At 37.1% G+C, this 26,754-nt stretch overlaps 1 protein-coding gene across 11 annotated transcripts in view; it reads left to right on the forward strand.

The window, feature by feature from the left end:
* The window catches only part of SYNE1 (spectrin repeat containing nuclear envelope protein 1), a 446,099-nt gene that overhangs the window by 166,738 nt on the left and 252,607 nt on the right, over nucleotides 1-26,754 (forward strand). For all 11 annotated transcript variants that reach the window (XM_046669209.1, XM_046669206.1, XM_046669212.1 and 8 more), the window contains 14 exons: nucleotides 60-220; nucleotides 2,160-2,310; nucleotides 5,421-5,648; nucleotides 6,044-6,142; nucleotides 7,617-7,804; nucleotides 8,213-8,336; nucleotides 10,588-10,754; nucleotides 13,707-13,860; nucleotides 15,966-16,594; nucleotides 19,416-19,595; nucleotides 22,059-22,209; nucleotides 22,542-22,700; nucleotides 23,895-24,077; nucleotides 26,567-26,668. In XM_046669209.1, coding sequence (XP_046525165.1) covers nucleotides 60-220; nucleotides 2,160-2,310; nucleotides 5,421-5,648; nucleotides 6,044-6,142; nucleotides 7,617-7,804; nucleotides 8,213-8,336; nucleotides 10,588-10,754; nucleotides 13,707-13,860; nucleotides 15,966-16,594; nucleotides 19,416-19,595; nucleotides 22,059-22,209; nucleotides 22,542-22,700; nucleotides 23,895-24,077; nucleotides 26,567-26,668 — 2,676 coding nt within the window. The remainder of the gene's footprint in view (nucleotides 1-59; nucleotides 221-2,159; nucleotides 2,311-5,420; nucleotides 5,649-6,043; nucleotides 6,143-7,616; nucleotides 7,805-8,212; nucleotides 8,337-10,587; nucleotides 10,755-13,706; nucleotides 13,861-15,965; nucleotides 16,595-19,415; nucleotides 19,596-22,058; nucleotides 22,210-22,541; nucleotides 22,701-23,894; nucleotides 24,078-26,566; nucleotides 26,669-26,754) is intronic.

Genomic DNA, 26,754 nt, shown 5'->3' on the forward strand with positions numbered 1-26,754 from the left:
AATGGAGGGCAGAGTTGAATAGAAGATGCCTTCTTAACAATTATAATATCTTTTTCTAGGAGTTCTCTAAACGAACTGAAGGCATTGCAGTCCAGGCTGAGAATCTTGTGAAGGAAGCTTCAGAGATACCACTTGGGCCCAAGAATAAGCAGCTGCTTCAACAGCAGGCCAAATCAGTCAGAGAGCAAGTCAAAAAATTAGAAGGCACGCTTGAAGAAGAGTATGTGCTTGACAAGTCCTAAACTTTCTTCTCTGAGATAAAGTTTCCTACAGCCTTTCCTGTCTATTGTGTTCAAAACATTCTTTGAAACTCTCAAAGTGTCTGTGTATTTCAGCATGTTTTGAGGAAGCAACTCACAGTTCAAAAGAAAGTATCACCAATCCAGAAACCAACCTCTATAACAGAGCAGAAAAATATAAGGGATGTGGTTTTGGCATTGTAAATTGATTCTGTTCATGAGAAAGCCATATCTATTATATTCTGTGGCCTTGGTATATTGGAGAGGAAATATCAAAAAAAGAACCAATATTTAAAATAATTTTTTTACTGAATTATTCTGCTGTCACCAATTAGAGAGAAGGGGAGATATTTTGGTTATGTAGATTCTAGGCCTAAAAACATAGGAGATAAGCCAAGTGTCTCCCATTTCAAGAAGCTCAGAGAGCTCCTTTATAGTGCCTCTATATTCAGATTGTAACTGATTGATATACTATTTCCAAAAATCAACTTCGAAAATCTGTTTTATTTTTAAACACTTAATGTTTGTTTATCTAAAAAGAAAGAATAGTTTGGCCTGTGGTAGCCTGTTATGTACAAAATATACACACAAAATAATTTGGAGGAGATAAACATATGAGAATTTGGCCAATGTTCCTCAAAATAATATGGCCGAACATTTCTATTTTAAAGGTTATTTAGAGGCAAATCGCCAATATATATTATTCTTAAGGTATAGGACAATTTCTAAGATGGGTTTTGAAATGTAAAATTTGTTTTTAATACTAACACCTTGAAATTAACATTGTACATTTGCCTAAACTTTAAAATTTGTCAAATAACTTATTGAAAGCAAATTATGACTTAAAACTTTGAGAATTTTATATTAAATATTATCCAGCAAGGTATGGAAATAGTAAAACTTGAAGTTTATTAGAAAGGAAGCTACTTTTACTAGGAATATCCATTTGAATCTTTATTTCATGTAAAAACTTGTGATATAACATAGCTTGCATTATCTTACTGATGAAAGCATTAGGCACATCCAGGGTATATATTTGAGACTGCAATATTACTTAATTTGACAATCAATGATGCCATTGTATTTTTCTTCATGTCTTCAAGTGCCTTTTGGTAAACAGGGAAATTCACTTTTTTTTTAACCCGAAGACTTATCAGTTCAATGATATACTGTTGGTTACTTAGTCTTTTTCTAAACTGAAAGCCATAAGTACATGGTTATATGTGCTTAGCTCATACAAACTGGGAATCTATAGTTGAAATTTGTTCAATAGATTGGTTACAAATAACACCCAAGTTGTCTAAAAGTAATGAGGGTGCTCAGGTACAAGAATTTATAAAAGTCCTTTGGAATCAACTGTACAGACATCTAAGAAGAGCTGAAATGGTTATAGATTATGGATTGCAGGCTTAACTCTAACAGTTGGTACAGTTCCTGCAAGGCAGCGTGGGATTCAGATTACAAGCTCTATATTGATTTAAAGATGCATTTCATAAAGATCTTTGGGTATAAAGCACCATTGTAGTATCTCTCCTCTATGAACAAGAGGACCATGACCACAAAGACCACCGGAATCCATGTGGGCAAATTACTAAAATAAATCCTGGTAACTACTGATCACATGCAGAGTTTACCTAGATTGTACATGGATTCAAACCCATTTGGACCCAGCAATATTTTATTTGAAGCACAGTTCCATTTATAACATAGCGTACATGCTACCTCGTTAAATGTTCAATCTCAGAGGAGATAGAAAGACTTGAGGCCTGACTGGCTACTCAGATCAAGTGTGCTTTTTTCCTTTGCCAATAGTTTCAACTTCAACTTGGTCACAAATGTCTTCACCTCGTGATTTAAAGGAAAATGTATTATTCTCTATTAAGATACTGTATTTTATTTACTTAATTTGGTTAATTTTAGTATTAAAACCATGGAAATGGTGAAAAACAAGTGGGATCATTTTGGCAATAATTTTGAGACCCTGTCCGTCTGGATTACTGAGAAAGAAAAAGAACTCAGTGCTCTGGAAACTTCGTCATCTGCCATGGACATGCAAATCAGCCAAATTAAGGTGACCTGCTCACACATTACGTTTATAATCCATGTCTAGCTTTTAAGAACTCTCTTCTTATATTTCATCCAATGCTATTTGGCCCCAGGACAAATCTATCATTGCTCTGTGACTCTATTAAAATTAAATTCACACAAAATGCTGAGCTAAGAGGTCTTGACCGATACCGGGCAACACTTTATAGGTGGAATTATGTATTAATATTGTCTGGCTTATGCATTCAAAATCAGTATTGTGTGCAATATCATTAAAATGTTTTTATGGTTACATTATTCTTTTCCTTGATTTTCAATTGACCCCATTGGAGTGCTCTGTTGATTCATTTATGTCACATGAAATATACTCATCATCCACAACTGTACTTTATGAGAACTATTCCAAATGTCTATCTCAAGTATTAGTGGTATTTACCCTCACAAAACACAAGGAGGAGAAATTGCTTTCTTTAGGAGAAGCTATCAGACCCCATCGCTCTAGTGCTTTCTTTTATGATGGACATGGACTGAGGTGCCTTGATACCTCAGCTCTTCCAGCTCTAAAATAACCATCTGCATAGACTATCATTGTCCACTTCATTCCAATTGTTTAAGAAAAAATGGGCTGAAAGAAATGAATTCTGAATGTTCAGATCTCTTTCTTTTATTTTTACACAACACATTTGCAAAATTCAGCACCTTCTTTTTTGATCTCAGCTCATTATTTTTGGAATGGGAAAACCCTCTGCCATTTCATTTGGTTAAAATAAATACCAAGGTAAGAGAACATTTCACACTATGACTCAGAACAAGTCATTACCATGTGCACAGTGGGAGGGTGCAATGTGGCTAAGCCAAAATGACATACTGTGTAGGTTATCCTGGTTTATCACACATCTTTTGCAATCAAGGATACATGGAGTCTGGTATACACAGTCTGCTTTTGTCTTGTGTGATATGCTAGGAAAAATAGATGCCAAGCCATTAAAGAATATTCGTGAAATATGTTTAACCTTTAAAAGTGTTTTTAAAAGCTATCACTTAATCATTTTCACTAAAGTCTAAAAAAACAAAGAACAGCACATTTAAATAATTTTGTCTCAAAAAGTTCCTTACAAAAATGTTTGACATGCACTTTTAACTTATTTATCTTTTCTATAATTCATTTTAGTATTATTTAAATCTTAATTCCAGGAAGTCTGAAATATGTCATGATCAAATGCATCGCATTGTTACTCTTTAGACAACAAAATGATTACATATTTTATTTTAATATATATATAGCATTCAATTGTGGATTTCCATGCTGTCAAACTAGAAATACATTTTAACATTCTAATATGGCATTTTTAAAACTATCTAGAAATGTATTAAATTATTATAAATAGCAGGAAAAACATATTTGCTAGAAATAAGCAAAGATAGAGTGAAATATACTGTACTATGGAATTTAGGCTAATAGGTTCATGTTCTGTTTCCAAACAAGACTACATTAAAGGACATATTAAAAATACAGTAACATCTGTCATAGTGTTTTTACTTTAAAACAACCTTAGGATTAAAATTAATGAAGTATTTGCATTTTTGAGAAGATATTTATCTCTAAGCCCATTTTTGTTCTTTCTTACATGTTATTCCAAATTGACTGATTTCTTAGTCCTAAATGATAATTTACAAATGATAAGAATGTATACTGGGTTCATCTTCCGCATTCTCTTCTTGGATTATAAATATTTTTGCCACAATCCAACAATATGATTATATACTTTGCACTAATTTATCCACAACATGTATTACTCTAAGAACTGCGGCCTCTGATCTTAACTGAGATCATTCCACTGAGGTGCTACAAGCACGTAGAACAATTTTTGTCTCCTATGACACTCAATATATGTTTGTTGAATTTATGAGTAATTTTTCTAAAACATATCTTAAAAAACAGCAAAATTAAGAAAGATTGTATTAATGCTCAAACAACAAATATCTATCAGATACCTATATAGTCATGCATATTAAAATAAAAATAAATAAGTGATGTGTACTGGACACTAATCTGATTTCTGTTGGTCTCAGGTAGACAAAGTTATTTCTGACTGTTTTCTCATCTAGATAGAAGTCACACATTTATTTTTTTCTACGGTAACTGTTTTTCATATAAATTATTGGAAACTGAGACTTGTCTGAATTTTTGGCTTTATTTTGATGGGATGATTTAGCTCTTTTTTTCAGAGAAAGAATTTTATTCTTTTATCCATAAATAAGCCTCTATGTTTATCACACACACGCACACACATACATCCTTAGTGGTTTTCAGTACTTTTCAGCTGTTGGCTAATACATAAAATGTCCACCTCCCCCAAATGGATATTATGGTATGTAGACTCTTTACTGTAGAGGCCACAGCTAATGAACAGAGCATGTTTCACAGAGTGGAGCCAGGGATCAGCAGCAGTGGCTTGCTTCATCTGTTAATTGTTAGAAGTTGTTAGAAACGTAAAGTCTTGACCCCCCCCCCCACCCCCCCAGACCTACTAAGGCTGAGTCCCTGCAGATGGGGGCCAGGTGATTCTAACATAGTCCAAATTTGGAAACCACTAGCATAAAGAATAGACGATAAATTCAAAAAGACTGAGTTTAGGTAGGAGTGGAATCAGAAAAGCTTTTAGCTTGGTAAAATATGAAACACTCCACTACATTTTAGGAAAATTAAATGAATGTCAAATTAGCATTCCTATGAGTTAGTGGAATACACTGCTTTCCAGATCAGTTGGTTCAGACGCTTGATGCCAAAGATAAGCAGGGAATTCTCTGTACCTTCAGAGATGCTGTAAGAATTCCAGCGACATCTCCCTGTTTACTTCACTGCAAGCAGGAGTAGCTATTTCTCTATTCTCTTTCCACCAAGCATGGCTACTATTAGTTTCTATTTTTTTAGATGTGTCCTGCATATCTCTTCTCCCCAAATGAGGTCAGGAAACACATGGTGTTTGTTCATAGCTGCTCTCTAATGGTCCAAGTATATTGAAATGTCAGTTAAGGAAAATTCTGATTTTCTCTCTCTACAGGTAATTATATCATTTCAGGAAGACAAGGTTACTCAGCCTACATTGTCATTTTTCTTGTTTTAAATATTAGGTCATAATTCAAGAAATAGAAAGTAAGATCAGCAGCATTACAGGACTAGAAGAAGCAGCTCAGTCTTTTGCCCAATTTATTACCACTGGAGAATCTGCTCGAATCAAAGCCAAGTTAACACAAATGAGAAGATACTGGGAAGAACTTCGAGAACATGCACAGTGTCTGGAAGGAACAATCCTGGGACATCTATCTCAGCAGCAAAAGTTTGAAGAGAATCTTAGAAAGGTGAGAATTGGTCCATGCATACTAAAATTGCCTGTTTCATATTACATTTATAGAAAAATGCAAGATAGTCCAGAAATAGTGGAATAAGGAAAAGACACAATTTGCCAATCATTTACCAAGTTATCAATGATGACTAAGGTTATAATTATTTATATGGTACCTTTTTCGAGGGAATATAAAAATCTTATTATACGTTGTGTTCAGAAAGTCATTCAGGCTTAGCTATATTCTTTCCAAATAATGAGACACATTGATTTTAGAGTTTTTAAAAATAAATATTTTATCATCACACTGAGAGTTATCCAAAAGAGATAGCCTTTCTGCTTCCTCAATAACTTTTCTGCCTAAATGCATATTTTTCCCACCATTGTTTTTATATTTCATCAATGTTTTAGATCCAGCAGTCTGTGTCTGAATTTGAAAATAAACTTGCTGATCCAATCAAAATATGTTCTTCAGCTACAGAAACATACAAAGTCCTCCAAGAACATATGGTAAGAGTGTGCCTCAACATTTCTGCTTATTTATCAACTCAGAAATTTGATAATTCCTGCTTGAAAAGAAAACTGTACACATTTTTATGACAGTGAAAATTGAAAAGATTTTTATATTACTTGAGGAATGATATAGACCAAATGTATTCGCTTCATATAATGTAAGAAATATAAGTATGCAAATAAATTTTCATGAAAATTTTATATTAAAGGAGTATTCATTGAAAATATATTTCCCTTAGTTACAGAGTGTAACTTTTTCAGATTATAGCTTTAATAAACCCTGTTAATCTTCCCAGCATTATAAAAAATCTTATGTGCAGGAAAAAAAATATATGTGTGCGGCAGATTCCAGGCTTAAATCCACTACACTCAGATATGCAAAGAATATATCATCACTGGCCTTTTTCCAATGACTAGCTTTTTTGGTCTGTTCTCTGAACTGGTGACCAGTGGGAGGTGTTTCCCCAAGCAAGAAACAGATGCCTCTGGCAGAATTTAGGAGAAGGAGCAAAGGGGTAGAATCACGCACAAAGAAATACTAAAAAGAAACATGTGTTAGTCAATAAACATAAATATATATATTTAGCCCTATTGCATGTGCATGCGTGCAGGTATATACATATTTGCAGAGAAAGGCATTCCGTGATAGAAAGCAAGCAATTGACAAAGACACATCTGAAAAGGGGATGGAATTTATATTGTGTGAATATTTATAAGAAGAATGAGTTCTTGTGTTACTTATGTAATTTTTTAAAAATACCCCCAAAATGAGAAAAATTGAATATGATGGAATTATTTTAATAGACAACTAAGTTAATAATTGATACTAGAGAGGGTGATATTCTATTTTTTCTAATAGTTAGATTTCTTAAAGCAAGTTATTTTTCCATGTCTTGGTTTGCTGATCTGGTAAATGGGGATAATGAAAGAATATACCCCTTAGGGGTCTTGGGAAGATCAAGTGAGTTGATATATGTAATGTACATAACAAAGTACCTGCCGCATTCTCAGGCACCCTGATTGTTAATATTATCATTGGTTCCTGACAGCAGCTATGTCAGCCATAACTTCCCTTATATTTTTTAATAGAAATTACAGCATGTTATATGTAGCTCTTATAAATTAGGAATATGTTTTTTTAAATACTCATATATTTGGCACAAAATGAATAATAAATTTCACAAATGATTTGAATCCTTAAGGGCAAGTTGGAATTAGTCAGATATACAGCAACAAATTTTTATTTGGGCAACAGTCTCTATTCTCATTTTTGATCTCTGCATTCATGAAGTAACTTTCTCCTCACTTTCACTAGGTCTTGCTGAAAATCATGGGCAGGGACGTTTTTTAGCACTCTTGCTGTTTATTATGACAGATGGAAAATTTTCAGTGAGAATGGGTCTCAGAGAAAAATGTAGGTCTCGTTTCTTGATGCTGTGCTTTCATTGCTCTGGCTTTGCCCTCTTGTCAGGATCTCTGTCAGGCCCTGGAATCGCTGGCCAGCACAGTAGCTGCTTTCTCAGCCAGCGCCCAGAAGATCGCTAACAGAGGCTCCTCCGTCCAGGAGGCCGCGGCCCTGCAGCAGAGATACGAGGGGATGCTGAGTCGGGCTAAGGAGAGACAGACTGTGCTGGAGAATGTGCTGGCCCACTGGCAGAGGTGAGCGGGCTTTCTTCTTGAGTTGGGTGCATGGGTTTGAATAGCCTCTCTTAAATAGGAAATTCTGGACCAACTGTTCTTTAAGTGATGGGAAATAATCATCCCAGATGTAAAACTTCTCAACTTACGTGTCTCACATGGGAAGAGCTTGATCTTCATTGTAAGTTGAAGATTCCTAAGAGTGGAGAGGATGTATGTGTCTTTACATGTTACACAGATCTAAACACACGTGCAAGTATGTTCGTGAAAAGGAAAGGAGTGGTTTTTGTACCTTCACATTTAGGAATGAGGTAACCAACATCGTGTTATTTGTAATGGTTAGTGTGGCACCCCCCCAACTTCAGAAAGGTTTAGTTTTTTAGTAGGATAATTTTGGATGAACTTGTTTCTTCCCTCTGCTTTCTTTAGGCTAGAGAAAGAACTGTCAACCTTTTTGACCTGGTTAGAGCGGTGTGAAGCTATCGCCAGTTCCCCAGAAATGGACATTTCTGCAGACAGAGTCAAAGTGGAGAGTGAACTTCAGTTAACACAGGCAAGTTCAAGGGAGTGTGAGGGAGATAATATACTCTATTGTGGTTGCATTATAAAGAGAAAAACAAGAAAAAAACCCTCTATCCAATTTGACTTCTTGTTTTGGCTTTGTGATCCTGAGCAAAAGAGCATCTGTGACCTGAAAGAGAAAGTGGTGGTGAACTTAGTGATGATCAGTTTCCATGACGTATTAGAAAAGCCTGTCGTATAACGTCTGGTATTTGAGTACAAATGATCTGGCAGGGAAGTTGAAGGAGAAATGAGTGGAAACATAAATGAAACAAAGTTGACCATCAATGAAGAACTTTTTGAAGCTGGGGAATAGCTATATTCTTTCTACTTTTGTATTTACATGAATTTTTGGTAATGAAAAGTTTTTTTTTTAAGAGAAAAGGAATACAGTGTAGAAAGAAGTCACAGTAATGATTATTTTTGGCAAGACAGAAAGTGAATGAGCACTAATGCAGATGATAGAAAGATGAAGAATATTAGCTTATTACATCCTTGATGTAAAAAAGAATCTTTAAGTATGATTGAAACTACCGACAATGTTACTGATTTCTGGAGATTAATAACTTGCTTTAAGTGATGCTGTCTGTGCCCAAAAATTCAACAGGCAAAATTGCTTCTCAAAAGAGATTTATTGGATAACAGATTTACACCCCAGCTTTCTCCTATCACCTTTTACAAAATGTTTAAGAGGAAGTTAGGGTCGTTTACTTTTCATAATTGCTTCTCCAAAACCTCCATCATAGAGTGTCTGTAGCATCGGAGCCTATTGCCCTATCTTCGAATTTTCTCTTCCCTTGATTTTGAGGATTCCCCACGCTCCTGGTTCTCTTGCCTTTTTAGTTTATTAAACAGTGATGTTCTGCCTTAATCTCCCAAAGAGTCCTGCTCAGAAACCTTCAGTAAATATCGTGCCTGAGGATAAAGGTAATCCTCAGCCCACAATCTGATGTTTATTGTCCTATAAATACTGTGCGAGGTGTTCTAAGAAGGGAAGTCACAGATCCTCTTCTTAAAAATAACACAAAGATATCTGACCATATGAAACTGTATTCCTACATGTGTCTATATGGAAAATAAGTGCTATATGAGTTAGGGGACAGAGACGGGGGCACAGGCTTCTGTGACTCCTGCATCCCGGCGCTGTCAGCCAAGCTACCACCCCACTGTGGTCTGAATGTTCTTTGTACATTTCCCACCTCCTGTCCTTGTGTCCTCCGTCCTACTCAGCCTAAGCCCCAGTTCTGCTTTTCAGCCTTTCTTGTCATCCATGGGCTGTGTACTCCTTCCTCTGATACCTTTAGTGATCTTGCTTGTATCACACACGTGACCTCACTAGGGAGGAGAAACAAAACATTTTGACAAGCATCTACCGTGTGCCATGCTACACCTATCATTCCATTTAACACCATTCTGGTACTACCTATCTCTATGAGTGTTTATATTTTATCTCTTATTAGGTAGAAACCACAACTTTTATGCATCACTCACAGAACCTAAGAGATTCATGGCCTGATTAAAAATAAGTCATCCTGTTGCATGAAATAAAATGAAGAGTCCCTAATTTCCCCAGTTTGGCCTAAAATTGTCTCTAAACAGAGAAGGAGATTGTGTTCCCAGTACCTAGAATTGCGTCTCTATTGTTGTTAGATATGCACTGTTTCCCTTCAGCAAGAGTTTTTCCTTGATTCTCTTCGCCTACTCAATTTCTTCATCCTGAAAGAAATTCTACAGCTTCTAGCTTTGCCTATCTCAATAGAACTCAGACTCTGGAAAACTCATTCAGGTTTCTGTAGCAGTGTTTATGTTGCATTAGAGGTTAAGCGGATCCATTTCTAAATCAAGTAATAAAAACTCTCTTGGGGCTGGCCCGGTGGTGCAGCGGTTAAGTGTACACATTCTGCTTCAGTGGCCCGGGGTTCACCGGTTCGGATCCCGGGTGCAGACATGGCACCGCTTGGCACGCCATGCTGTGGTAGGTGTCCCACATATAAAGTAGAGGAAGATGGGCATGGATATTAGCTCAGGGCCAGTCTTCCTCAGCAAAAAGAGGAGGATTGGCAGCAGTTAGCTCAGGGCTAATCTTCCTAAAAAAAACAACAAAAAAACTCTCTTTAGTCTGGTCCCAGTGACCTCCATTTTGTAAGAATACAAAGCCTTTGGACAACAACCACCTGTGTCACATGGTCCTTCCTGGTCAATCATGTTGGGATGAGATCTGTAATGTATTCTGCTTCTCTCAGGCACTGCAAAATGAAGTTGTATCCCAGGCCTCCATCTACAGCAACCTTTTGCAGTTGAAGGAATCACTATTTTCAGTGGCCTCCAAAGACGATGTGAAAATGATGAAACTACATTTGCAGCAGTTGGATGAAAGATGGAGAGATTTGCCACAGATAATTAGCAAAAGGTTTGGTTTTTTTTTTTAAAAAAAGAACATCTAATATTGTTCATTTTTTGAAATAGTGAGAATATAAATTCAGAAATCAGAGTGTTGTTTATTTTATTTAACCTGACTACTCAGAGGATAATTACAGAAGGGGAGAAAATGACTTTGTCATTTTCAAAATCAAAGTGCTCAAAAATTAGCATTTCTGATGAACCTCAATTTAAAATTTTACTCTTACAATCAGGGAAAGTGATCAAACTAGTTGAAATATGTTGATGAGAGTAGGTTGCTCTTGTTTGTATTATTTCTTGCCCAAGCTGTTTGTGCACAGGAGAAAAATGGCAATTAAAATTTTGCCTCATGTAATATTTCTCAATCAGAGGTATTATATATATAAGCTACTCCATTCCATTCCAGTATAGATCTTTGTACAGAGCAAAGGAAATTATTACCATATTAAAGGAAGCAAACATAGATTAAATTTTAATTAATGAAATAATTAACAATTGGCATCTATACCTTTCTAGTATTCCAGAAGACATTTTTTTCCTTAAATTGGCATTGATTATGCATGTGATCTTGGCTAAGGTATTTAACCTTTATGATCACTTCTTAAATTCATGGGTTCAGCAAATATTTATTGAGTTCCTAAAGTGAGTAGAACACTCTTCTGTGTGTTGAGGGTAGCCATAGTAAGCAGAGTTCCACTCTCCTTTGACGGAGCTTGTATTTGTTCCATTGTTTATTCATTCATTTATTCAGTCAGTCGGCAAATGTTTATTGGGCACCTGCTGAGTACCAGGCACCATATCAGACACTGGAGCCATAAAAATAAATAAACCCTGGACTCAAGTATTTTACACATCAGCACAAGGATAACAAGGAAGCCTATGAGAGAGGTGAACACAGAATATTGTGGGAACGAAAAAGGGACATCTGGATGGCTTCAGGAAAGGCTGAGAGAAGGATTTGGTGTCAACTCTTGGAAGATGAGTAATTTTCTGTAAAATAGTGGAGGATCTGCCCTCTGCCCCTCTCACAGAGGGAAAGTAAAAGCCTTTTAAAATGGCGCAAATGCGTGACAGCATTCAAAATATAATTCATACATGTAAAAATAATGTGTAGAAGGTTTTGTAAGGATTAAAAGATGAAAGTGTTTAAAAAGTTGAACTTTGGATATGAACCATTGTAATGGATATTATTGTTTGATTAAGATCTTATTCTTAATGTTGGTTTTGGATTCTGACCTCAGATCACCTTTGTTAATCAATCTAATTCATTAATTACACAAGTATTGAATGACCCTGACCGTATGCATAGCACCACCATTCTAGGTTGCTAAAGATAGAATAGTAAGCAAGGCAGGTAAAGTCGTGTCTCGCATTGAGTGGGGAGGACAGGTGCAGGGAATAAACATGCAATTAAACAAATGAAGGAACAAGACTCTTTCAGGTGGTGGTAAGTAATATGAAGAAAACAAAATAACTTGGCAGAGACTGTAGATTGGTGCATCTTTAGAATGGGTGGTCAAGCAAAGCCTCTTGGAGGACATGACATCTGATTAGGATCTGAATGCTGCCCCAGGAAGCAAACTCGTGGTGCGTTGGGGGCAGAGCATACACGCAGAGGGAGCAAAAGAGGCAAAGGCTCTCAGGCAGTAATGAGCTGGGGTTTGGGGGAAGCAGAGAGGTCAGTGGCAGTGTGGGGCAGGGCCGTATCAGATGGGCTCAGAGAAGTTGGTAGACCACGTTGCAGATCACAGTAAGGAGTTTTAGAGTCTTGCCTTCCTATGTGCAACAGGGAACTGCCCCCATGTTTAAGCTTGTCAGAGAATGTTCCAATGACATTAAAACCATTTCTGATTGTCACCTAAAGAGTGGATTGTAGGGAGGCAATGGTGGTAGGAAGGAAGCCAGTTTAGGAGGCTGTAGAGTGCAGGCAAGAGAAGAGATTTAGACCAGGGTGCGGAATGGAGAGAAGAGTCAGAATATACTGTGGTGGGGTGCTAACAGGATGTGTATAGATCAGATGTGGTGGTAAGGAAATGGAGAGCTGAAGAATGGCTCCTAGGACCATCTGGGTGGATGGTGGAAATGTTAACTGACTTAGGGAAAATTGTGAGAGAAACAGAATTTGAGAAGTAGAAAACATCAAGAGTTCTGGTTTGGGGGCTGGCCCCGTGGCCAAGGGGTTAAGTTCGCACGCTCCGCTGCAGGCGGCCCAGTGTTTCGTTGGTTCGAATCCTGGGTGCGGACGTGGCACTGCTCATCAGACCACGCTGAGGCAGCATCCCACATGCCACAACTAGAAGGACCCACAATGAAGAATATACAACTATGTACCGGGGGGCTTTGGGGAAAAAAAGGAAAAAGTAAAATCTTAAAAAAAAAAAAAAGATTTCTGGTTTGTCCACACAGGACAACATCACTTTTGCCCTTAGTTAAACTTATTTCAAAAACATATCATCAACTTGTTACTGAGAAAGAGCCCCTGGCCCGACGCCCATAGAAACCAATACCGTGACACCGACTTTTGAGAAAAGGAAAGGCTATATTGCAAGGTCAACTGGCAAGAAGATAGGAGGCAAGGCTCTCAAATCTGTCTCCTGGATGCAAGGTTGGGGTGAAATTTAAGGAGTTAGCGGGAGAAGCTGATTGGCTACCCTCAGATCAGTCGGTATATGGTAATCAAGCTGCTGGAAGCCAGATTTTCCTTTTGGAGGGACTTCTCACTTCCTAAAGGGCTCAGACAACAACATTTCTGAAGATTCTTGGTTCCAGGGTCATCCCGTGGCTGTGGGTTCCTGCCTGGCACATGCACAGTGCTCTCTGTTATTGGGCAAGGTTTAGTTAATCAACAGCAACCTGTGTTAAGGAGGCAAAACTAGTTTAAGCTGGCCCATGCTTTACGTGCTTTTTCAAACTCTCTGTTCATTTGTGGGACATTTTAACATTAACATCTTTCTCTACATAGGATTAATTTTCTTCAGTCGGTGGTTGCTGAACACCAGCAATTTGATGAACTGCTGCTTTCCTTTTCTGTCTGGATTAAGCTGTTTCTCAGTAAATTACAGACTACTTCTGAGATAAATCTAACAGACCATCAGGCAGCTCTCACTCGGCACAAGGTACAAGGCATTCTTTTAAGATGGAAGAAGAATTTGTTTGTAGAAGGGAACTGTTAAATTATAAAGGGATGCAACATTTGAAAAAACACCTGGCAGCACTTTAACTTTGTATTCACGTGTAAATGTTTTAATAATGGAGCATATGGGTCCAGGGAATGTGTTATGCAGATAAATTAAGTAGAAAACCACTTCAGATAAAATAGGCAACCACCTTAAGATGCTATTTCTTAAGCGGAGCACGTGATTTCCAGGGTGAAATGATGAGAATGTTCATTTTTAATCTTCCTAGTTTGCTTTGTTCTAATACTGAAAACTGATACTGAATTCCAATTCAGTTTTTAATGATGTTTTTCTGAATTACTATTTAGCTTGAAAGTTATTTAAAATTTATGGTTTATTATTCTTATTTACAAATTATGCATAATATCTATCCTGGTATCAAAAAACTTTTTTAAAATCAGATGTTGATCAAGTATTGGGATAGTTGGAAATAAGCTGCATGATAAGCATATAACAATATTTAATGATAAAATATTTAGTGTTTATGAGTGCCCACCCTATTCTGGGTTTGCTCATTGGTTTTACCCAGAGGAAAAGTACTTTTTCATGTCTTCATGACCAGGGGTAGTTTTACAACTTGGAGCAAGGTGCCCAAGGAAGTTAGGCTCCAACCGTCTAAAGGGACTGGGAGATATGGGCACCATTTTCCTTGATGAATACATTTCAAAAGGATGACTCCTGGGTCCTTGAGAAAGATAGTCTTGGGTTGTAAAACTGTCCTGAAGCTTTTAAAAAGATTTATATCTCAAAGGGGCAGAGAATGAGTTTGTAAGTTTTCTAAGGTAAATGCTCAAAGAAACCCTCTAAAGTTTAGTAGTCAAGCTAGGGGGAATATTAAGGCCACTGTGGTCAAGATTAAGATGGGGAATAATTTCTCTTTAATGGGAACCATGCTAAGATTGTTAGCAATTCTCTGGTAGATTTTAAACATGATTTATTGTGAGCTGGTCAAACTTTGTATACAACAGTCCCACCTGGTTAGTCTAGATTTCTTTAGAGAGAAGGCAGCTAAAACTTGTGCAGGTTTTCGTCTGTTTTACCCGCTACTTCTGAAGAGAGGTTCATGTTCATCTCTTCCCACACTCCTTTCCTACAAGCTCTGTTAGAATTCGCTGTATTAAATATATATTTTAACATCTTCCAAACTTTCAATTTCTTTTAACTATGTATATAAGTACCATAACTTTTAACTATATATGTTACCAAGCAAGGGCCCACTGCCCAATGTGCATAGAAGTCAATATTATGACACTGGCCTTAGAGAAAAGAAAAGGCTTTATTGCAAAGTCAGCCAGCAAGGAGATGGGAGGCAAGGTTCTCAAATCTGTCTCCCCAGTTCTGGGTTTGGGGTGAAATTTTAAGGGATTAGGGAGGGCAGGCTGTAATGCAGAAGAGCTGGCAGGACAGATTTTGATTGAAAGGACTTTAAACAAGACCATTTACAGTGAGGTATGAAAAGGGCTTTAACACCAGATCCTCATGGACAATGGACCCCTCACTTCTGAAAAGGGTCCAGCTTTCAGGTTCCAGTCATGTCCCGGTCCTTTGGTTTGGTTTAGGGGAGAAACCTTGGTTGTAGGTGTTATTTCAGGTCAAAATGTTTTCCTCTGTACACTCCAGCTCCATGACTTGCAGTTTGGCTCACTGCCCTGCAAGGTGACTTTAACATTCTGTTATTGATATAATATGGCCCATTTGAACTGGTCCTATGGTTACATATGTACATATACATATACACATTTTTCAAATCTTCCAATTTATGTGTATGTATATATATAAAATTTCTTTCAACTATTTCTATCCACAAAGAAATTCTTTTCCATTGGATGAATTAGTTCCAAATCAGATTTGTGTTTTATGTGAAATTGTAGATGAGCAAAATGGGAAATTTTAACAACACTTCTAAAAGATTCACCATAGATGACATTTTAATACTATACCATCTGTTGTATTTAAAATGTGTCTTGACATCACAAATCCTGAATATATCTGTGTCGTCAGCCATGGTGCCTCTGAGGATTCAATAGCCCTCTCTTCCCTTCCAGGACCACGCAGCAGAAGTAGAGAGCAAAAAGGGAGAACTGCAGAGTCTGCAGAGTCACCTCGTGAAGCTGGGTGCTCTGGGTCGAGGGGAGGACCTCCACCTCCTCCAGGGCAAGGCGGAGGACTGCTTCCAGCTCTTCGAGGAGGCCAGCCAGGTCGTGGAGAGACGGCAGCTTGCCCTTTCCCAGCTGGCTGAATTCCTACAGAGTCATGCCTCTCTGTCAGCAGTTCTCCACCGGCTGAGGGAAACGGTGGAAGCAACCCACAGTATGAATAAGAAACAGTCTGACTTATTAGAAAAGGACCTAAAGAATGCTATCCAAGATGTTAAAACATTAGAATCTACTGCCATCAGTCTTGATGGTGTTCTCACCAAAGCCCAATATCATCTTAAAAGTGGAAGTTCTGAGCAAAGGACTTCCTGCAGAACAACAGCTGATCATCTCTGTTTTGAATTAGAGAGGATCCAGAACCTTCTAGGAACCAAGCAGAGTGAGGCAGATGCCCTGGCGGTACTGAAAAAAGCATTCCAAGACCAGAAAGAGGAGTTGCTGAAAAGCATTGAGGATATCGAAGAGAGGACTGACAAAGAGCGATTGAAAGAACTTACCCGCCAAGCCCTTCAACAGAGGTAAAAGGAAACTGTGTTGACGCCAGTTGTCTCATTTATTTATTCCTTTCTTAATTTTTGATGAGAAAAATTGGCCCTGAACTAACGTCTGTGGCCAATCTTCCTCCTTTTGCTCGAGGAAGGTGGTCCCTGAGCTAACATCTGTGCCAGTCTTCCTCTGTTTTCTATGTGGGATGCTGCCACAGCATGGCTTGATGAGCCGTGTGTAGGTCTGCACCCAGGATCCGAACCTGCAAACCCTGGGCTGCTGAAGTGGAGAGTGCAAACTTAACCAGTATACCACCAGGCCAGCCCCTTGTTTATTTTTTATTTGTTCTGGAATTAATTCTTGTGCAAAACTTTAATAATACCATATTTAGCAACTTCTTCTTTTAGTATTTTGAGGATAAAAGTAATGACTAATTGACATTTAAGAAGTACTAAAATTTCTTTGGTTTCCTCAAGGATTTTTCTAAGGGCTATATATAAGCCACTCTGAGATCTTATTTATAATAGAGTATATAGATCATATTATCTATTTTTAAGCAATTTTTAACTGATAGGAAAAGGGATTCATCTTCTCTGACAAGAATGAAGGCAGAGGAGCCAGCCCCGTAGCTGAGTGGTTAAGTTCACACACTCTGCTTCAGCAGCCTGTCATTCACCAGTTCAGATCCTGGGCACGGACCTACACACTGCTCATCAGGCCATGCTGTGGCAGCATCCCACGTAGAAGAACTAGAATGACCTACAACTAGGATATACAACTATGTACTGGGGCTCTGGGGAGAAAAATTTTAAAAAGAGGAAGATTGACAACAGATGTCAGATCAGGGCCAGTCTTCCTCACTAAAAAGTGTACTTTAAAAAACAAAAGTTTCATATGGTTTTAGAAAAAAAAAAGAGGATGCAGGCACAGGAGAAAGGGAGTGATTCAAGTAGATTTGTAGTTCTGGTGGTAAAAGCATGAGAGAATTCCTCCCTTGTGGCTGCTAGCCCCTCAGAAAAGACTGAGCAGCTCATGAGTTGAGACTGAGCAACAGGAAGTTGGCAGAGAGAAAATGGTGTGAAATTGTTCCCTTGTAGAGAGGAAATGGAAATGATACCTCCAGAGCTTGGTAAGGTGATGAGCTGTCATTTGAGATTTGTATTCATTCGCTTAAAATGAAACCAGTGAGAGCCAGCCCTGATGGCCTAGTGGTGAAAGTCCAGCACTCTCACTGTTTCGGTGGTGGTCACAGGACCACACCACTCATCTGTCAGTAGCCATGCTGTGGTGGTGGCTCTCATAGATGAACTAGAAGGACTTACAACTAGAACATACAACTATGTACTGGGCTTTGGGGAGGAAAAAAATGAAACCAACCAGTTTAGCAAAATGGTTCTCCTCAACTACTTTGAACTGTTTGCTTAGAGGTATGTAGAAGTGAGTTGAAACAAAGTTGGGGTTTTGTCAGGTGAGTTTAATGAAGAAGCTAGGAGGTCAAGGGAATTTTCCTGCCACAAATTTGAAAAGTAATTTTTTTACAGTAGCCTTCTTTTCAATATTATTTTTCCTTCTTAATAGAACCTTCTCCCTACTCATGTTCTCACAATCCCTTTCTCTTCCATTTTTTCAGGGGATAAAGAAACAGCTGAAATGCATTCACATCAATGCGTCCATAATTGATAAGGATTATCTTGGCCCTGCCAAGATCATTGCCATTGGCTTCCAAACATTAAACCAAGGCTTTAGTTAGATGACAATGGCTCCTGAAGTTACACATCTCATGGGCAATAAGCTATCTGACTAGTTTAACAATAAACTTACAAAAGGGAATTAGATCTGGGGAGGAAAAAATGGCCTCCAGAGTAAAGACAGAATGAGGAGCAAGTGTGGCAAAGGGTCAAAGGACTGGCCTAGGAAATCAGTGGGAGGATTGGTGCTGCAAGGCCGCATCACCCTCTCTGGCCTGCCGAGGCCAGGCAGACAGGAGATCCTAAAATTGCTGGAGAAGGAGGCCCAGGTTGGACTCAAGAGCCGTATCGGTACTCAGAACACACAACTCAGCAAAGTCACACGGAGGCTACAGAAAATGTTGCATTAAATTGATGGCTGTATTGAATCCCAGCCATGCTTACGCCTCACTGTGTGACCTTGGGCAAGTCACCTGTCTTCCTGTAAGACAGAGCTAATGACAATGCCTGCCCCTGGCCCCTTTGTTTTGGGAATTAAATAGGATAATTCATGTTTACTCACTTTACAAACTCTACGGCACTATGTTAAAATGCAAGCATGAAAGAGTCAATGGCTGCCTCTATGTGGCCACTTTTTACAAATGCTTAAATATTAATATATTAGGGACAGAAAAAATTATCATTTTCTCATACTAATCTTTTCAATAAAGCCAGCAATTTAAGTTTTTAAAATAAATATTTATGTGGTGCTCAGTAAAGCTGTTTTTATTTTGAATGAAACAACCGTGATCTTTAAACACTATTTTACATGAATTTGACCTCATGGCACAAAAGGATTTCTTACCAACACGACCTTGCAATAAGTACTCTCCTACTTTGCCTACAAGGTCAGCCCTAGTCTTAAGAGCTTTATACATGAAAGCAAAATTAAAAAAGAATACAAACTTAATAGAAAGTTGAAGATGAGTGGTGAAATAGGCTTTAAATATTTTCTGGGGTACAATCTGAGTTATGCAAAGTTAACTTTAAAAGCATCTTTACCAGTTGATATGCATTAATTTAATTGGTGTCTTAAGAATTTTTCTAGCCATATGTGTGCTTTACGGAAAGGAAATATTAGTTCGTTACCTTTAGTAAATTAATAGTAAAATATTTTAATTTACAGGCTGAGAGTCTTTAATCAGTTGGAAGATGAATTGAATTCTCATGAGCATGAACTATGTTGGTTGAAAGATAAAGCCAAGCAAATTGCCCAGAAAGATGTAGGCTTTGCGCCTGAAGTTGATAGGGAGATCAACTGCTTAGAAGTCACCTGGAATGATACCAAAAAACTCATTCATGAAAAGTAAGTCCAAAATCTCTCAATTGTTGTTTTTAACTTCTACTTATTTTGTGACATTGGGCCATTACCTGTTGATTTGCGTTGGTGTGACCAAGAATTAAATACCTTTTGCCATCTTAGGTATTCTGTAACGTTAAAAATGGAGTGTCCTACAGAACTTTATTGAGGACGTTATCTGGAGGTAACAGTTACGTGCATGTGAAATTCAATGCTTAAAAGCAAAAGTTTCAACAGTTTCAAAGTGCTACCATGAGATTCTTAACCTCTGGTTTTGTTGTTGTTGTTTTGTTGTACTTGGTTATAATTGAGGTTTGATTTACATACAGCGAAATTCACCCTTTGCAGTCTACACCCTTAAACTTTATGTATTTGACAAACTCATACAGTTGTATAACAATCCTGATTATCACATTTCACACTAACAGTTCCACCACCTGAAAAAATTCCCTCCTGTCTCCTTGTAGTCAGTCCCGCCCTCACGCCCAGTCCCTGGTAACTATTGATCAGTTTTCTGTCTCTGTAGTACTGTCTTTTTCAAAATCGCATATAAATGGATTCTTTCCACTTTGGACAATTATAAATAAAGCATCTATTAACATTCGTGTTCCATTTTTTGTGTGTACGTAAGTTTTTATTTCACTTGGGTGGTAAGTACCTAAAAGTGAGATTCTGGGTTGTCAGGTAAATGTGTGTTTAACTTTATAAGAAATTGCCAAAGTAGTTGTACCATTTTGCATTCACACTAGGCACGCATGAGAGTTCCAATTGCTCCATATCATTTCCAGCACCTAGTGTTGTCAAGTTTTTGTTTGTGTGTTGGACATTGTAATAGATGTGTAGATATATCTTCTTGTGTTTTTAATTTGTATTTCCTGGATGACTAATGATATCAAACATATTTTGATATGTTATTTGCCATCTATATATCTTATTCAAATCAGCCTGTTCAAATTAGCTAATTTTTCTTGGATTGTTTGTTTTCTTATTATTGAGTTCTTTTTTATATCAATATAATCCCAAGCAAAATACTGGCAGAATTTTTTGAGGAAATTGACAAGCTGATTTTAAAATTTATATGTAAAGGCAAGAGACCTGGAACAGTATAATTTACAAAAAGAATTGGAGAATTCACATTACTCACTTTTAGTGCAGTGTTGGCTAAAGGATAAACATACAGACCAATGGAACAAATGGAGTGTCCAGAAATAGACCACAAATACACCCTCAGTTGATTTTTGACAAAAGGGCAAAGGCAATTTGATGGAGAAAGGATAGTCTTTTCTATAAATAGTCCTGGAATAGGTGGTCTCCATATGCATTAAAAAGTAATGAACTTCAATACATACCTTACATTACATACAAAGGCCTTTTAAACAAAATTGAGAGCACATTGTATACTGTAGACTATTAATGTATGTGTTTTTTTAGTCATGTTGCACAAACTTTATTTCATGTTATTAAACATTTTCCTAAATTGTGACATATTGAGATTGCACAGTATTCAATTATAAAAATGTATCGGAATTCATTCAATTAGTGCCTACTTTTAACATGTGGGTTATTTCTATTTTTTCTCCTGTTATAAATGACGTTGTGGAGAATATCATTTTCTCTAAAGCTTAGTGCACATCTCTTTCTTGGCAAAAATTTCTTAATAGAGAATTCCTTGCTCGAAGGCATTTTACTCTTATAAACAAAAAACATTATCTTTTTTTGGCAATTTTTCAGGGGATTCATAGCCAATGAAAATTTGTGTCACTGAAATGGAGAAGAAAATCTCATATATATTTTCAATATTCAGCAGTGTTTTGTTTGGGTTTTTTTGTTTGTTTTGGGAGGTTTTTTTTGCTTTCCCATGATGCGCACCATTATGAAGTAATTAAATCATGGAAAAATTAAAAAACAAAAATTTGTTGGGGGCTGTCTTGGTGGCATAGCCGTTAAGTTCGCATATTCCACTTCTCGGCAGCCCGGGGTTCGCCGGTTCAGATCCCAGGTGTGTCATGGCACTGCTTGGCAAAAAGCCATGCTGTGGTAGGCTTCCCACATATAAAGTAGAGGAAGATGGGCATGGATGTTAGCTCAGGGCCAGTCTTCCTCAGCAAAAAAAGGAAGATTGGGATTAGTTAGCTCAGGGCTAATCTTCGTAAAAAAAAAAATTCGTAGACATCTATGTAAGTTTGAGTTGTCAAGAACGTATGCTGCATCTTTGCTTGTCACTGAGGTCACAGATTTTGCTTTAGTGGCTGTGTGCATTCTTCATTCTTGGAGAATAATTAGACATTAGAGTTAAGTCAACCTGACCAGGAATGTTTTGACCTCAGTAGGCAGAAATACGGTTTTCTCTTGATTCCGTCATTCATCTGTGAAAACATTTATGTAGTTATGTATCAAGTCTAATCATAGGAATCTCTTTCCTTTCCTGATACATGATAATAAATGATCTTTTTTCTGTCATCATTACAGCCAGGGTCAATGCTGTGGACTTATTGACTTAATGAGAGAATACCAGAATCTGAAGTCAGCTGTATCTAAAGTCCTAGAAAAGGCCAGCAATGTGACTGCAACCAGAACTACTATAAAAGATCAGGAGGACCTGAAATGGGCCCTATCCAAGGTAATAATTCAAAATGTGTTTATTTTAATAGACTATTTTAGTACATCTGATTTTTACTCATAATAGATTCTCTATTCAACTCTTGTTGGTACATATAGATGTAGATAATTTACACTAAAAAGCTCAACCGTTTTTTTTTTTTTTTTTTTAGGAATATTGGTATCCTAGGATTATAGCAATTCAAGAAAATTACATTATATATGTTCATATAGTTAATTAATATCACTGGTTTCTGCATAAGGTCAACCATGAATTAAATTTTTCAGGGGCAAATGGTTTTAAACTCTTATCACTGATTATTTTATTAATTAAAGAAACCTTTATGTCCGCAGCATGAAACTGCCAAGAACGAAATGTGTAATAAGCAGAAAGAATTGGATAACTTTACCAGTAAAGGAAAACAGCTGTTATCTGAGCTGAAAAAAATTCACAGTAGTGATTTCACCTTGGTGAAAAGAGACATGGAGAACACCGTGGACAAATGGCTGGATGTAAGCTCATCATCTGGGACCCTATGAACAGTTTATCACACTCTCAATCACGTTTTTGGGCCAAGGATTTTTCAAGGATGTGAATTCCATTTTTAACTTTTAATGCAAAATGCGAAATGATATTCTGAAGAAAAACAGTGTTCACATAAAGTTTAGTAATAGTAAAAGAATTATTTGCTTTATTTTGGCAAAATTTATTGGCGGATTTTCTAGAGTTTCACTCGATAGCTTCATTCACAACAAATTTATAACTCTATACATTTTTCATCTCAAAGCTCTGGAATAATGGATAGAAATAGAAGAATAACTTATAAATACCCTACAGAATATTAAAACATAATGTATAATAATTTAAAAGTAATGACTATAATCTTGCATTGAAAAACATTGGACTTATAATTTACATCCATGGATTTTAGTTCTTGCTTAGTCATTTACTAGCTGTGTGATCAGAGAACAGGTTACTTGATCTCTCTGGAACTCCACATTTCAATCCATACATATCTTACATTGTCTTCCAGCTCAAAAGCCCAGTGATTCCTTTGCCCCCCTATCTAGGTTCAGATGCTCACCCTACAATGGGTTCCCTTACTTAAGCTAAATTACTAATGTTAGACATTGATTTTGCACACTATAATCAAATAATTTTGTGACTTCAGAAAACCTTATGTTCCTCCACTTTTCAAAGGACATTCTTATTATGGGAAGAGTATTAAGCAATAATGCTTTGAGCATGCAAAGTTGGTTGCTCTCCTTTGTATTTACTTATCCTGTAAACATGTTTAAGTCTATTTTTACATCCCAGCATTATATATAAACGGGCTTATTGTGCCACTTTCAGACATAAATTCAATTCTGCCCTAGATGGACTCCTATCCTGTAGAGTTCAACCTCAGAGTGAGTTGCATTATAATGGACTCCAATAGATCTGTAGTTAGTTTCCTAATTTACAGATGAAAATCAAATGTCTCGGAAATTCAATCAACCCTCCCAGTGACGGAAAGAATTTATGTAATGGTTAGCATCTTCCTGAGTCACGTGTACAACTGGTTTATGATAACTTTTGTAAAACTTTTTCAATCAAAATATGATTTTCTGATTAAGGAAGCATTGACATGTTTACTAATTTGATGGGGCAAAGAGCATCTTAAAGACTCAGACTATTAATGATCTGGCTTCTATTTCCTATCCCAGGTATCAGAGAGATTTGAGGAAAACATGGATAAGCTGAGGCTAAGCCTGTCCATTTGGAATGATGTACTGTCAGGTAAAGAGGAGATCGACGGATGGTCAAACAATTCTGTTCCACAGCTGGCCGAAAGCATCAGCAACCTGAATAACAGCCTCAAAGCAGAAGAATTCCTAAAAGAATTTGAGGTAAATTCTACCCTCATATGGGAGCTAATTGACCAGAATACAAGGAAAATTGTTTCTTTGTTTTGAAGTTCATTCTTCCTTTCAAGATACATATGAGTGAAACAAAACTCTTAACTTTTACTATTTGCTTGAAAGTTGAATAGGCTGTGGATAAGAGGGTTTTTGTGGTTTTTTAATTTTGCCTTTTTGTCACTTCTTAGTTGGGGCTCTTTGCTTAAAGTACTAGCATAAAACTAAAATCCCATAAAATCTATAATTTTTCCCATTCATCTGAGAGTATGGCACCTTCCTACTGGAAAACCAATTGAAAGTGTTTGTAATTCAGTATGACTCAGTATTTATTTTTTCTTCATTCAAACAAAATGTTTAGTGAGTACTTACCATGTGCTGGACACTAGTTCTAGGTGCTGGGCTCTTCCACTTCCTTTTCAGAAATGGAAGAAACTGGAGACTGGAGTGTTACAGGCTTCCACAGAATGTGGCCTTTGAAAGTTCTAGTCACCAGTTTATTTTAAACATTTAAAATTCCCATTTCTTGCATTCAATTATTCATTTGCTCATCAAATTCTTAATGAGTACCTAAAATATGTCAGAGCCTGTTTTAGACACTGAGAATATAATAGTAAAACAAAGTCTTTACTCTCATGGTATTTACGTTATAATATATGTTGTGTGTAAAATGTCAGGTAGTCATTGGGCTATGATGAAAAATGAAGCAAGGTAAAAGGAAAGAGAGGGACAAGAGATAACGTGTTTCACAAAGCATATAACTGACTGTCCTCTTGGTGAGGGCCGAGACTGTTCACCATTGTATGCTCAGGCATCCAGCACCGTGACTGGCACACACAGGAACATGATACATACATGAGTGAATGACTGTAGTCTGAAAAAAGTAGAGTTGAATCATCTCTATTACCGAAGCTATCCAGCTGTCTTTGACCCAAAGAACATTCTAGAGATTTTTCTTATTTCTAAGGACAAACAGAAGTAGGGGAAATTATCCAGACCAGAAGTACACTCAGGAGAAGGAGACCACAGTCTCTTTAGTTGTTATCTTTGACATTAAATTAACATTACAGCTCAAACAGTGGTGTGTACTGGAATAGAGCTTGTCCTACCTTGTAAAACTCAGTTATTACATTTTCAGGAATTTTACAAGCCAGTGTTAAACCCAACCATTATTAACAATTAAATTGTAAATAAAGTTACCATTAAATAAATTGTAATGAATACTCAAAATCTACCACGTCCTAATTAGTATTCTACATATTACTGTTATCTAGACTCAAGTTATTGACATTTATTGTATCTGTGTGGTAGACATACTGTAGAACGGTGGACTACTGTGCATCTCTTCCAGCTCCATGTGCGGTGGCATCATGTTATAGTTTGAAATGGTGGTAAATGCTACAAATCAGGGCCAATTTTTGGAGAGCCAGTTGTTAAGCCAACATATAGTTCACTCCTACTCCTGACTCTGGGATCCAGGGAGCCACTGGGCGTCAGTGGGCATTCGATATGTCCTGGTTCAGTCCCTCCCAGAGATGGGTTTTTATGTTGCTGACTGTCTGTGTGGTACACCAGCTAATAAAATCAGGGAACTGCATTCAGTGCAGTGCCTAACAGTGTCACTGCTGCTGCAGTGCGGCAAAGGAAGTGTAGGTGCATGGGTGTGATTAATTGCCCAGTCTGCTTCTGGAGAAGTGGCAATGGGCCTGACAATTAGCTCATCACATCTTACTGCACAAATAAATTACTTTCGGGACTGAAAGTATCAGGAGGTTTGTTAGTGTCCACAAAGCACCAAAATAGGATATTTAAGTTGAGAGGGATACTTGATTAAATGTTCCTTTGTGGCCCCAAATAACGAATGATGCTTACAAGCATCTAATTTGTTCAGTAATGATTCTTTGCTTGTTCTTCCTTCTTTTTCTGTTAGTGTTGGTGCAAAAAAAAAAAAAAGGCAAAATATTAGATGTCAATTTCCTAATTGACCTGATTTCTGCTTTAATATCCTTTACATTTTTATTTGAAATGTTTCCTATATATTACATATAGTCTATGGTAATTAATCATTCCTGATGTGTATTTGCTTCAAAATACTTCAAGAGTTTAATGCTGCCATAGTAACCAGTGATATTAATGCTAATGAGAAAATGACAGTCTGTTGAAAATCCCCACTGACTCAAGACTTTTGGTCAGTGTTTAATTTTTTCCAGAAGCTTTTTATTTCTCCCAGTAAAAAAGGGTGGGAAGAAAGTTCTGCAAACTCCCTCACATTCCCAGGGAAAGTTAATAGTGACATCTTCCCGCATTCATAAAGGCGGCCCACAGAAAGCGAAACAGAGATTTTTTTTTTTTCTTTTTTTACCCTGGCTTAAAGTTGGGGCGTTTTGACAAGATTAACTCTTGAAATTATGAAATTCAAAATGTAGTGTGTCAATGTTTGGATTAGTTATGCCTTTCCCCTTTGTTGTTTATTTTGGCAGTCTGAAGTTAAAAACAAAGCCTTGAGATTGGAAGAACTTCATTCCAAAGTTAATGATCTTAAAGAATTAACTAAAAATCTGGAAACACCACCAGAGCTTCAGGTAAGCACTCACTGAGACTTGTAATAACTACTGTCTACTAGACTCTTTCTCTCTCAAAAAGTATATATATGTGTGTGTGTGTGTGT

The sequence above is a fragment of the Equus quagga genome, chromosome 8 (assembly GCF_021613505.1).
Source record: "Equus quagga isolate Etosha38 chromosome 8, UCLA_HA_Equagga_1.0, whole genome shotgun sequence".
NCBI lineage: Eukaryota > Metazoa > Chordata > Mammalia > Perissodactyla > Equidae > Equus > Equus quagga.